At 41.5% G+C, this 12,829-nt stretch overlaps 1 protein-coding gene across 1 annotated transcript in view; it reads left to right on the forward strand.

Annotated features, from left to right (window-relative positions):
• Positions 1–7,835: 7,835 nt before the first annotated feature.
• Positions 7,836–12,829, forward strand: part of asip1 (agouti signaling protein 1) — an 84,198-nt gene continuing 79,204 nt past the window's right edge. Inside the window, exon 1 of the mRNA XM_043710878.1 lies at positions 7,836–7,972. Within this exon, the coding sequence (XP_043566813.1) occupies positions 7,920–7,972 (53 nt within the window). The 5' untranslated portion in view covers positions 7,836–7,919. The remainder of the gene's footprint in view (positions 7,973–12,829) is intronic.

The following is a 12,829-nucleotide window of genomic DNA, read 5'->3' on the forward strand; positions in this document are numbered from 1 at the left end:
GCGAAATCACAGATGATTTGATAAACAAACATCATCCCTTTTCTATTGCACAATAAATTTTGCAATCATTTGAAATTTAGCATTCTTATGCTTGTTCTGATAAGTGACAGCAAAGACTTTAAACAACATGTCTCTCTCTTCAGTAATATATGTAATGTCCATACAGTCATTGGGAAATCCCTCTGTTACAGCATTGTGGATGCATCTCCACTCCATGCATTGCAGCTGTTCAGAAAGTGGCTTTCCATCAGATTCTCAAAGATAATTAAAGATGGGAATCAGTTGGGACCAAGTCAATGACAGCTAGCTCCTGTGAAATAATAAATGAATACTTCATTACATGAGTAGGGTATTGCTGATTACACAAAATACAATGACACATCACACTACATAGAGCTGAGATTACAATAAGTTATATATTCCACAACACTCTGTGCAAATACTATTGTAAATTTGAATCTGTCATCCTTTTAGTGGATATAAATACACAAATTGTTAAAGTCCATCATTAAGTAGGTTATAGTAAGGAGTTTAGAAAAATCATAATGCATCAACCAGAATCCACATAGTCTTATGAATAGAAAATTGTGTTGCAATATTTAAAAGTTTATAGTTCTTTGAGAAAATGAGAGCTAGATGGTTAAAGGAAATTTGTAGATGTGCTGAACTTGGATTTCCAAAAGTCATTTCATATAGTGCCACATCACCACTAGCACTAGGAAATAGCATATTAGCAAAGCTAGAGAATTGGTTGGCTGACAGGAAGCAATGAGTAAGCATTAATTGATACTGTTCAAGTTGGCAAGCTATAACTGGTAGAGTGCCACAGGGATCAGTGTTAAGGCCTCACCTACTTACAATCTATGCAAATGATTTGATTTTAAAATAGTTATGGAGAGGGACCAAACCAGTCCACAGATTCAAGTTCTAAACTGGGGCTAGGCCAATTTTGATGGAATTAGACAGGAGCTTGCAGGAGTTGATTGGAGTAGTTTATTTGCTGGCAAAGGGACCTTTGGCAAGTGAGAGGCCTTTAAAAGTTAGATAGCTACAGTTCAAGGTCTATATGTTCATGTGAGGGTAAAAAGCAAGGTTGACAGGAATAAGGAACTTTGGATGATAAGAGATATTGAAGCTTTGATCAGAAAAATGGAGGCATGGCTCAGGGACAGGCAGCTGGGATCAAGGGAATTCCTGCAGATTTACAAGGGATACGGGAATTTATTGGAGAAGGAAATCAGGAGGGTGAAAAGGGGCATGAGATAGCCTTGGCTGAAAAGATTAGAGTGAAGCCAATGAGGTTCTTTAAATACATAAAAGGAAAAAGGAATACCTAGAGAGAAAGAATAGGATCCCTCAAGGATCAAAGCTGACATGTATGGTAGAACTGTAGAGCTGGGCAAGGTCCTCAATGAATAGTTCTCTTCTGTGTTTACTGTGGAGAAAGATGTGAAGACCTGGGAACTTGGACAGTCCATATCACAATAGAGGACGTGTTGGATGTATTAAAAGGCATGAGGGTGGATACATCTTCTGGTCCTGATCAGATATATCCAAGAACACTACAACAGGCTACAGAAGAAATTGGGGGCCACTGGCTGATATTTTTGCATCATCATTAGCCACGGGTGAGCTCCCAAAAAACTGAAGACTGGAGGGTAGTGAATGGTGAGTCCTTATTCAAGAAGGCCTTACTGAAATCAATATAGACTACCGTCCTGCCCTCGTCAACCTTCCTGGTCACTTCATCAAAGAACTCTAACACTGGCCGATATATTTGCATCATTGTTGAACACGGGTGAGGTCCTGGAAGATTGGAGGGTAATGAACGTTGGACCTTTATTCAAGAAGGGTTGCAACGAAAAACCTGGGAACTATAGACCAGTAAGCCTAACATCTGTGGTGGGTAAGTTACTTGAGAAGATTCTGAGAGATAAGATATACATGGATTTGGAATTATAAGATTTGTTTAGGAATAGTCAGCATGGCTTTGTGTGTGGGAGATCATGCCTCACACATCTGTTAGAGTTCTTTGATGAAGTGACCAGGAAGGTTGACGGGGGCAGGGCAGTAGATGTAGTCTATATGGATTTCAATAAGGCTTTTGGTACATTTCCACATGGTAGGCTGCTCTGGAAGATTAGATCGCATGCAATCCAGAGGGAGTTGGCAAATTGGAATCGCAATTGACTTGATGTTAGGAAGCAGAGGGAACAGTAGAAGGATGCTTGTCGTTCTGGAGGCCTGTGACTAGTGGAGTGCCTCAATGGTCGGTTCTAGGCCCATTGCTGTTTGTTATCTGTATTAATAATTTGGATGAGAATGTACAAGCATGAATAGTAAATTTGCAGATGACAGTAAAATTTGTGGTATTGTGGACAGTGAGGAAGGTTATTATAAATTGCAGCAGGACCTTGATCACCTGGAGAAGTGGACCGAGAAATGGCAAATGGAGTTTAATATAGATTAGCGTGAGGTGTCGTATTTTGGAAATTCAAATCAAGGTTGGAATTTCATGGTGAATGGTAGGGCCTTAAGGAGTGTAATGGAACAGAGGGACCTTGGAGTTTAGGTACACTGTTCTCTGAAAGTGGAGTCACAGGTAGACAGGGCAGTGAAGAAGGCTTTTGACACACTGGCCTTCATCAGTCAGTGATAGAAGTTGGGAGGTTATGTTGCAGTTATACAGGACGTTGGTGAGGCCGCATTTGGAGTATTGTGCTCAATTTTGGTCACTTTGTTATTGGAAGGATGTTATTAAACTGGAAAGAGTGCAGAAGAAATTTACAAGGATGTTGCCAGGACTCAACGGTCTGAGCAATAGGGAGAGTCATAGAGTCATAGAAATAGACAGCATGGAAACACATCATTCGGTCTAACTTGTCCATGCCAATCAGATATGCTAACCTAATCTAGTCCCACTTGCCAGTCCATATCCCTTTAAACCCTTCCTATTCATATACCCATCCAGATGCCTTCTTTCTGTTGTAACTGTACCAGCCTCCTCCACTTCCTCTGGCAGCTCATTCCATGCATGTACGACCCTCTGCGTGAAAAAGTTTCCCCTTCCTTCCCTTTTAAATTTTTCCCCTCTAACCCAAAACCTTTGCCATCTAGATTAGATTACTTACAGTGTGGAAACAGGCTCTTCGGCCCAACAAGTCCACACCGACCCGTCGAAGCGCAACCCACCCAGGACCCATTCCCCTACATTTACCTCTTCACCTAACACTACGGGCAATTTAGCATGGCCAATTCACCAAACCTGCACAGTTTTGGATTGTGGGAGGAAACCGGAGCAAACCCATGCAGACACGGGGAGAATGTGCAAACTCCACAGAGAGAGTCACCTGAGGCGGGAATTGAACCCAGGTCTCTGGCGCTGTGAGGCAGCAGTGCTAACCACTGTGCCACCCATCTAGTTCAGGACTCCCCCCCCCAGGGAAAAGACCTTGTCTATTTATCCTATCCATGCCCCTCATGGTTTTATAAACCTCTATAATGTCACCCCTCAACCTCCTACGCTTCAGGAAAAACAGCCCCAGATATTCAGCCTCCTCCTGTAGTTCAAATCCTGGTTGGACAGGCTAGGACAATTTTCGTTAGTGTGTAGGAGACTGAAGGGGGAATCCTGTCGTAGTGTAAGATCATGAAAGGCATGGATAGGGTGAATGCATTCAGTGTTTTTCCAAGGGTTGGGGAAGTGGGGTCTAGAGAGCATCAGTTTAAAGTTAGAGGGAAAAGAATAAAAGGGAGACTGGGGGAAATCTTTTTACAGGGTGGTATGCATACAGAGGGGCAGCACGGTGGCTCAGTGGCTAGCACTGCTGCCTCACAACGCCAGGGACCCGGGTTCAATTCTGGCCTCGGGTGACTGTGTGGAGTTTGCACATTCTCCCCGTGTCTGCGTGGGTTCCCTTCGGGTGCTCGGTTTCCTCCCACAGTCCAAAGATGTGCAGGTCAGGTGAATTGGCCATGCTAAATTGCCCGTAGTGCAAGGGTATTTAGTCAAGGGTAAATATAGGCTAGGGGAATGGGACTGGATGGGTTGCTCTTTGGAGGTTTGGTATGGAATTGTTGGGCTGAAGGGCCTGTTTCCATACTGTAGGGAATCTAATCTAATCATATGGAATGAGCTGCCAGCGGAAGTGGTTGAGGCAGGTACATTAACAACATTCAAAAAACGTTTGGACAATTACATGGATAAGAAAAGATTAGAAGGATATGGGCCAAGTGGAGGGAAACTGGATTAGTATGGATGGACCAGTTTGGGCCAAATGGCCTGACTCTGAGCTGTAGGACTCTATGAAATGAACATATGTATGGTAGCTGGGTTTCCAGATGACACTAAGATGGGTAAGAATGTAAGTTGACTAAAGCAGGTAAAGAGTCTACAAACCAAAGTTGACAGTTCAAGTGAGTGGGAAGAAATTGGCAGATGGACGAGAAATTTGGAAAATATGAACTCACCAATTTGGCAGGAAGAATACAAAAACAATATGCTTTTTAAGTCAGGAGAGATTAGGGCAGTTGTGATGCAGAGCATCTGGATGCCCTAATAGGTAAATAAAAAAAAGATTACGATATAGCTACAAGTTATCAGGAAGACAATGGGATTGGAATGTAAAACGTAGGGAACTTTTACTACTTTGGTGAGGTGACATCTGTGTACAGTTTTGGCCTCCATGTTTTAAAAAGGATACAACTGTCTTAGAAGCAGTTCAGAGATAGTTCAGTTAACTCATTCCTGGAATGACTTGTCCTATGAAGAACATTTGAACAGATGTACCAATAACCATTGGAGTTTTTAAGAATGAGAAGCGATCTTGATGAAACACACAAGACCTTGAAGGAATCGGACATTAGATAATGGGAGAATATTTTCCTTGTGGGAAAGACCAGAATTAGATGTCAGAGTTTAATAATAAAATGTTTCTCTTCTAAAATGGAGATTAGATTTTTTTGTGGGGGTGGGCGAGGGGCTGGGGTGGTGCAGTTGGTGGATGGTCAATAATCTGTAAAATTCCCTTTTGGAGACAATAGACCAGTCTGGAATCATTAAATTTAGTCTGCCATAATCTTATTAAATGGCACATCTGGTTCAAAGGGCCTACTCTTATTCCTAAGTATTGTGTTTCAGTTGTATTCCAGTGAATAAAATAAACATTCCATTATATAATTCAATAAATAGTATATTGAAATAACATAATGACTATTACATTACACTGTGAATTAAATTAGATAAATATCAGCAAAGGCATCAATCTTTGTAAAGTATTGGGCGCAGTGGTTAGCACTGCTGCCTCACAGCGCCTGAGACCGGGGTTCAATTCCCGCCTCAGGCGACTGACTGTGTGGAGTTTGCACGTTCTCCCCGTGTCTGCGTGGGTTTCCTCCGGGTGCTCTGGTTTCCTCCCACAGTCCAAAGATGTGCAGGTCAGGTGAATTGGCCATGCTAAATTGCCCGTAGTGTTAGGTAAGGGGTAAATGTAGGGGTATGGGTGAGTTGCGCTTCGGCGGGTCGGTGTGGACTTGTTGGGCCGAAGGGCCTGTTTCCACGCTGTAATGTAATCTTATCTAATTTAAAAACTACAAAAAAACTGAGTAAATCTGCTCAATTTCGCATCGTCATGCGTGAGTTAAACGTCCCTTATTTATTATTCCGAGTGTATTAAACATCACTTTAGAGCAAAGGGAATAAGTAAGCAATTGCCATATTCTACATCATAGTTGCAATGAATACTAGACGAATGTGGAGACTAATAGTTCGTTTTATTGCCATTCCCTGTTTTACCAATTTTCCCAATTACACCTAAGAACTTTAATATGTTTCGCTGTTTCATGACAAGTCCACCGTTAAGAAATCACGCATGTAAAGGATTAATAAGCATAATATTCTCTTTTTATTAACCTCTTCTCCTTACAGGGGTAAATGGTATGATTGGTTTTAATTAACGATTGAAATATAAGCTATCTGACTCCACTTCCGTGTTCTAAATTTATCGAAAACTGTATCGTGCTTTTTTTTGTTTTAAAATGAATTCTTCGACCTACAAATTTTTAAACAAATGCAAGATCTTTCTCCAAACTTTTAAATATTAACACTCATATTCTTCGTCCCATACTGAGTATTTTCTCTTTCGAAGTAATCGGCTTTAATGCATTTCGAAAAAAATTGCAGTTGAAAATTTCAAAAAGTATGAACTTAACTTCACCCAAGCTTTTTATTTTCGGTTATTTGACGCAAGTGTCCAATCCTTTCTAATTCTCGTCATTGATGGTTGTGAATATCGAATTAGTTTTAAAACGCGGCGAAGTATTCGTTTACAAACGTATGTTTTCTTTAAAAAAAACATTTTGATAAAGCAAAGCAGGAGAGATGAAAAACAATAACGGATTATTTTATCTTTGAGAGTTGTTTATTAATAGACGATAAAGTGCATGTTCAGAATATTTTAATCTCGTCCAGGAAACTGTTTGGGACTAAATTAACTTAAAACGAATATAAAAATAAAAAACTTAGACAGGACACAGACACGCGTGTGTACACAATCCTGTTCCTTAAATACTGCACGGGAAGTTCACTGGTGAAATTAAATCCATTGAGACTCGACTGAAATCCTGTTTACAGGGTTAGTTAAATATAAATAAAATATCGGCGGAAAGTCTTTCCCAACTTGTGAAAGGATACTTCCCTTAATCAGAAGAGACGCTTGTGATCTGATCGACCTCAATAAAACAGCTGTATGAAAAAAAGAGAAAAATTGGAGATTGATTTAAAGTTACGTTGAATGTTTAAGCCATGATTTTGAAAGGACGTTTATGTTTTAAACGGGCAAAGAGATGACTGCTTCAGTAACTGCTAGGACTCTTCATCACTTAAGTTACAGCTTGTAAAATAAATGAAACACATAAAAGTCATATTTGCAGCCGTTATACTTTTTTAAAGCAGTGTGCGCAAACTTTGACTCAGTTTCTGCTCAGGAAATTACTGAATTTTCTAGATTTTGTTTTCCAATTGAAAATTGCGAAGTCCTGAATTCAAAGCAAATTCTAATCCATCTGTCTAAGTCTGCATTTTGCGCTGCACTCAATAAAAATCACGCAGTATTTAACCGTATTTCCCACAGGGATATGTTTATATTTGTGGAATATAGTCGTGGAATCCAACAGACAAATAATCAAAGCAAAGGGACGTTTGTTTAATGCAGCCATCCTTTCTGACATCACGTCAAATGAAAGTATTGATGGTGAGGGTTCGTGGTGAGGGTTCATGGTGCGCGTTCGTGTCCTGGTTGTATACTTTTAATTGCACAGGTCGGAGCGTTGTTGAAAGGTGATGTCAAATGAATCATTGTACTGTAAAGTGGAAGAAAAGAACATCATTAACAGGCCCCGAACGACTGCATGGCTTCTGGACGCTCGTAAAATGAACTCACCGGACGTTTATAAAATCCTGCACAAGTTAACAACCTCCAATGATTTATTTATCCAGGTCAGTTAGAAAGAATATTGGAGATCTCCAATACATCTTCTAACTGAGCAGTCACGAATTGTTAAATGACCACCTCCCTCAATGATTTTTCATGTTTACAAAAGAAACCTAAACATTTTTGAAATTGTTTAAATTTATGCGATTGTGAACTCTAAACACTTAACACTTGCTTTCTTCTGTTTCAGTGAATGATTTATCTTTAAGGAAAAAATACTATCTTTGACTCCCAATCTTTAATTGGCCGGTTCCCAAATGTTTGTCTTTTGTTGACATGTGATACGTCATTTTTCCTCCTCCCTCCCCCAAGACCCCGAGAAAGGGGGTGGGAGAAGGCAGGGAATGAAGGAAAACAACCTCCTACTTCCAGGCTGTTTTCAGAAGGGGAGACTGAGAGAAAAAGAGTGTTTATTTAAGTCGTTCCCAGATGGCTGAACAGTACACTAGCAGAAAGCCTGAGCAGCGAGGCAGTGTCAACCGGTAGGTGAACTTCCCTCACCAGTCTGTGTACAAACGTTTGAACTTGTTTGGACTTTAATTTGCCACTGGGGAGACACCAGAAGTGTGAATTAAATTCGACAAAACATTCTTTGTTCTTTAAAACAATGCTTTACAGGAGAAGGGACTGATGCACTCTATCAGTATGTGTGTGATCTGGTTCCATGAGTGATTCTAATTCCGATTTTATAAACCTTCTGAAGTTTAAACCCTAATTTGTAGAGGTTTTTCTTTCTGGTGCTCCTTGCACCTTTTGATCTCATGCAAAGTTCTTGAAACGAAAATATTCATTTATAATAACGTTAGGAGGTGGGTGGGGCGAACAGAATGGGGTCCTGATTGACTTTTTCCGCAAATCAGTTCGGACATGAAAGCGTCAAAATCGCACATTCAAAACGCCTTCACCAGGAACTAGTACTGTTGGCAAATGTGATTGAAGTGAAATGATGGCTAGACGCTTATTGTTTTCTTAAACGCGTTCAACCTTGAGTTTTTTTTTTCGGAATTTATAGATCAGTTGCTATCTTCAGCTAGTTTAAAAGAAAGTTCTAAGAAAAAGAGTAAGTAGTAGTCGGAAATATACTCCTATATGATTTGGAAATTGTATTTGCGGATGTAGCATTGGATTGATTAGTCCCCCAGTGAAGTGGAAGTGGGAATGCAATGGAAGAAAATTATCCTCTATTCCGGCAAACTGTCTAAAATAGAAAATTCGATACAAATTCGCTTCGTAGCAGAAGAGCTTTCACTTTACCATGTAATCCTGTTGCCCTGTTAATGTACGGTCGTCCTGTTAACATTAATGCATCTTAACCCCGTCCGTACAACTATCCTATATATAGCGTAAACTTTACATTTTGTTTTGGGTAACGATCGACCAGATATCCTTCGTTATAAACCCCGAGACACAATAACGTGCGCAATGCATTAAAATTACCCTTAATGTGGGACATAGCTAAATATTTTGGCAGTAAATACAGTAAGTGAACTTTAAAAATAAGTAGCTATTTCGGAAGGACCATACAGACTGACCTGGAAAACGCCAGTCATAGCCACAGCAGAATTCCAAGCTCGATTGGCCGGTCACTCTAAAAAAGGGCTGGTTCACTCCGCTTTCGATAACACAATTCTTCGCGAAAACCTTAAGGAATACTCGACAAAGTGAATCGTGCGGCCGGGGATGAAGGAATATCCTGGGTCAGCAGTTAAGAACAGCTCTTTGTGCCAACGTTACAGAGGCGAATCTAACTTTAGAGTGAGCGCTTTCCGTCCCTCTTAAACTCTTTGCCTTTATATCAGATGTTTACACAGAGTAAGGTCCGTCTTTTCCTTCTTTGTCACCATTGTCCGTCAGAAGTTAGTAAAATTAGTCGATAACTTGTGTCATAACCAGCGTTTACGCAAACTTTCGGCATCTCAATGCGATATTGAGGAAACTGCAGCATTGTGTTTCATAGACTACAACGTTAAACCGCGACCCCGTATCGCTTGATGATTCAGAGTAGGTAAAATTCAGGGACATATTTTCCTTTTACACGGTTTCGAAGAGCACTTCATTGACGGTTGCTATTTATAGGAATAAATTGTCCACAAAACGTTTGTTGCTTTTTCCTTTATTGTCAACAATCACGGAAAGCTAAACGAAATTAGCAATAAAGTTGAATTTAGACAGCGCCTTTAACAGTTGAGCTCCCCCCGAATGTCTCATGGGAGAGATATTCGAATACAATTTGATACTGAGCCACTTGCAGTATTATTTTCAGAGGTAGGTTGTAAAAAAAAGGAGGTTGAAAGAGAGAAAGGTTTAAGGAGCGGAGTGCGAAGTCTGGGCTCCGCCAACTGAAGGCCAGGCCGTAAATGACAGAGCGATTCAGAGCCAGGGTGTGGGAGAGGCCGAGAATGAGGAGCAGCAAGCCCGGCAGCATCAGGAGATGGAGAAGGCCATGCTTCGGGTGTAATCCTTCTTCAGGACTCAGAATGAGGAGATTGCAGAGCCGGGGGATTGTGAGGGTTACAGTCTGAGGGCAATGGGAGCAGCCTATCTCCACCAGAGATTGCGGCTGAAGTCACTGAGACTCAGTGCTCATACTGCATTATCCCCAGCCGCTGAGACTAGTGAATAATGTGATGGAACTTTGAAGACGGGAACTATACCGGCTACAGGGAAAGGTGTACAATTTAGATGCAATGACAATAAATTCGCACAGACTTCTGACTGAGCGAAGTCACACTGGAAAACAGCCAGACTGATGTTTGGGAACGTGGCTGAGAAATCGAGGGCGGTTCTCGCTGCTTAATGGATATGAAATAATTAGATTCATCCACTTGTCAAACCTGAATGTGAAATTGTATTTTTTTTAATTTAAAAATAATGAAAGACCAACACGATTACATTGTCCCAGCTTCAAATCCTTTACCAGCCTTAGATTGATGAGAGGCGGGATTTTTTTGCTGAATAATAATACCGAGGTAGTTTAGTGTTGAGGGAAATCGACGTTTCGGGCATGAACCCTTCTTCAGGAAAGAAGGGCTCATGCCCGAAACGTCGATTTTCCTGCTCCTTGGATGCTGCCTGACCTGCTGTGCTTTTCCAGCACCACATTTTCAGCTCTGATCTTCAGCATCTGCAGTCCTCACTTTCTCCTGGTTTAGTGTTGAAACATTTCCAGCGTTCAATGCCCCCACATCTCCACCAACCCCAACCAAGGATCAAGTGACCACTGTAGAGACAAAATCGCAGAAAATGCAACTGATTCTCAGCCACGGTGTTCTTTCCGCTATTTCAGGTTGTAGTTGTACTCTTAAGGATAAGGAATTCCCATATTCCCTGGGCTTTTGTCACTGAGGAGCGTGCAGTCAGTGTTATATACAGAGCACTGACCTTGGCGATAGAAATGAATATCTTCAGATAGAATCCCTCTTGCTTTTGTTTTCTTTTTCAACATTTAAGCCATTTAACATTTGAAGAGTTGGAAGAAAATGCAATTGATGACATTGATGGCCGTTATATTGCAGATGGCGCGAAGGAAAGTGATGCCAGTCCGTTTGTGTTCGGTAACCCTTACTCAGCCTGTCATTTTTTCACATCGATTGCCGTCTGAAAGCAGCTCCCTGTGGGAACAATTTCTGCCGAAGATCTTGTATGTTTCTATTTTTAGAAACTGAGTTTCAAACTTTGTCACAACTTAGCAAAATGAAATACTATGCTTGGGATTTAAACGGCCCGTTGTATTTGACAGTCCTAGATATTACCTGATTATCAATGCCTTCATGAAACTGCAGTTTATGTCAGAGTGTAATGCTGTCTTCATGTTAATATTTATGCATTGTATATACCGACCTTCAGGCCAGGCAGCGATATCCCTGTTAGAATGAAAGAGTAAGACTAGATCAAAAAACAGAAATTTCTGGAAACCTCAGCAGGTCTGGCAGCATCTGTGTGAAGGAAGCAGAGTTAGCCTTTCAGGTTAAGTGACCCTTCCTTAGAACTAAAGTAGACAGGCAGGAGGCTGGAAGAACGCAGCAAGCCAGGCAGCATCAGGAGGTGGAGAAGGCAACGTTTTGGGTATAACCCTTCTCCAGGGCCAGAGCAAGCGAACGTTTCGAATCGAGATGACTCTTTATCGGAGCTCTGGGTGTTGTCTGACCTGCTGTGATCTCCAGTATAGTACTGTGAATGATGGAAATCAGAAACAAAAACAGAACATTCTGAAAACGGGTCACTGGTCCCGAAACGTTAACTCTGCTTTCTCTCTACAGATGCTGCCAGACGTGCTGAGTTTTCCCATCAATTTCCGATTTTGTTTCTAGTTTCCAGCATCACAGTTTTTCTGTCTTTTCATTGACGGTAAGAACTGCTATGTGTTGTGTTGAGTACGGCGGGTATTCTGGCAGGTGATGTCTCCATGGAAAGTCGGAGCTTCCACTCCCAGCTTCGGGGGAATTCACAGCAGAGAGAACACGCAACAAGTTAGGAATGGGGAAATCAAATTGACATTTTAAGTTACATTCCATTTAAAATCTATGGGGTTGAACGACGGACATTAGGAAGAAACAGCTTTTTTAAATGTTACGGACAGAGAAACTACTAAAAGCAAGGTAACTCCTTTCAACATCCACCTAGTCAAGTCCCCTCGGACAGCTGGAAGGTAGAAACTCCAATATCGGCTTCTGTCTCACAGGAATAACGTAGTTTTACTTTAAACTGGGATCTGGATCGAATGTGGGTGGTATTTAAGATGACTTTCTGTAAAAGTGGCTCCGCGTTTAGCACTGTTGCCTCACAGCGCTGGGGACCTGGACTTGATTCCAGCCTCGGGCGACTGTGTAGAGTTTGCACATTCTCCCTGGTTTCCTCCGGGTGCTCCTGTTTCCCACCACTTTTTTTTTATTTCAAAAATATACTTTATTCATAAAATAATTTGAAGGTCTGTACAGTTGGTCATGCCATACATATGTAAACATGTACATACAGAGATCAGAATTTATCATTTTTTATACAGGTCTGTACATTTTTCAATCATATGCCCATATAATTAGCTGAGGCGTCACCAGAGCCCAAATGACTGCATGGGACCCCTGTTCTTCTTAGGCAGGCAGACTTTACACAGTGGTCTTTCCCCACCGCGCCTTGGCGGCAGCTGCCCCAAGCTTCAGCGCGTCCCTCAACACGTAGTCCTGGACCTTGGAATGTGCCAGTCTGGAACACTCAGTCGGGGTCAACTCCTTCAGCTGGAAGACCAACAGGTTTCGGACCACCCAGAGAGCATCCTTCACCGAGTTGATGATCCTCCAGGCACAGTTGATGTTCGTCTCGGTGTGCGTCCCGGGGAACAGGCC

Source organism: Chiloscyllium plagiosum, chromosome 20 (genome assembly GCF_004010195.1).
Source record: "Chiloscyllium plagiosum isolate BGI_BamShark_2017 chromosome 20, ASM401019v2, whole genome shotgun sequence".
Taxonomy (NCBI): Eukaryota; Metazoa; Chordata; class Chondrichthyes; order Orectolobiformes; family Hemiscylliidae; genus Chiloscyllium; species Chiloscyllium plagiosum.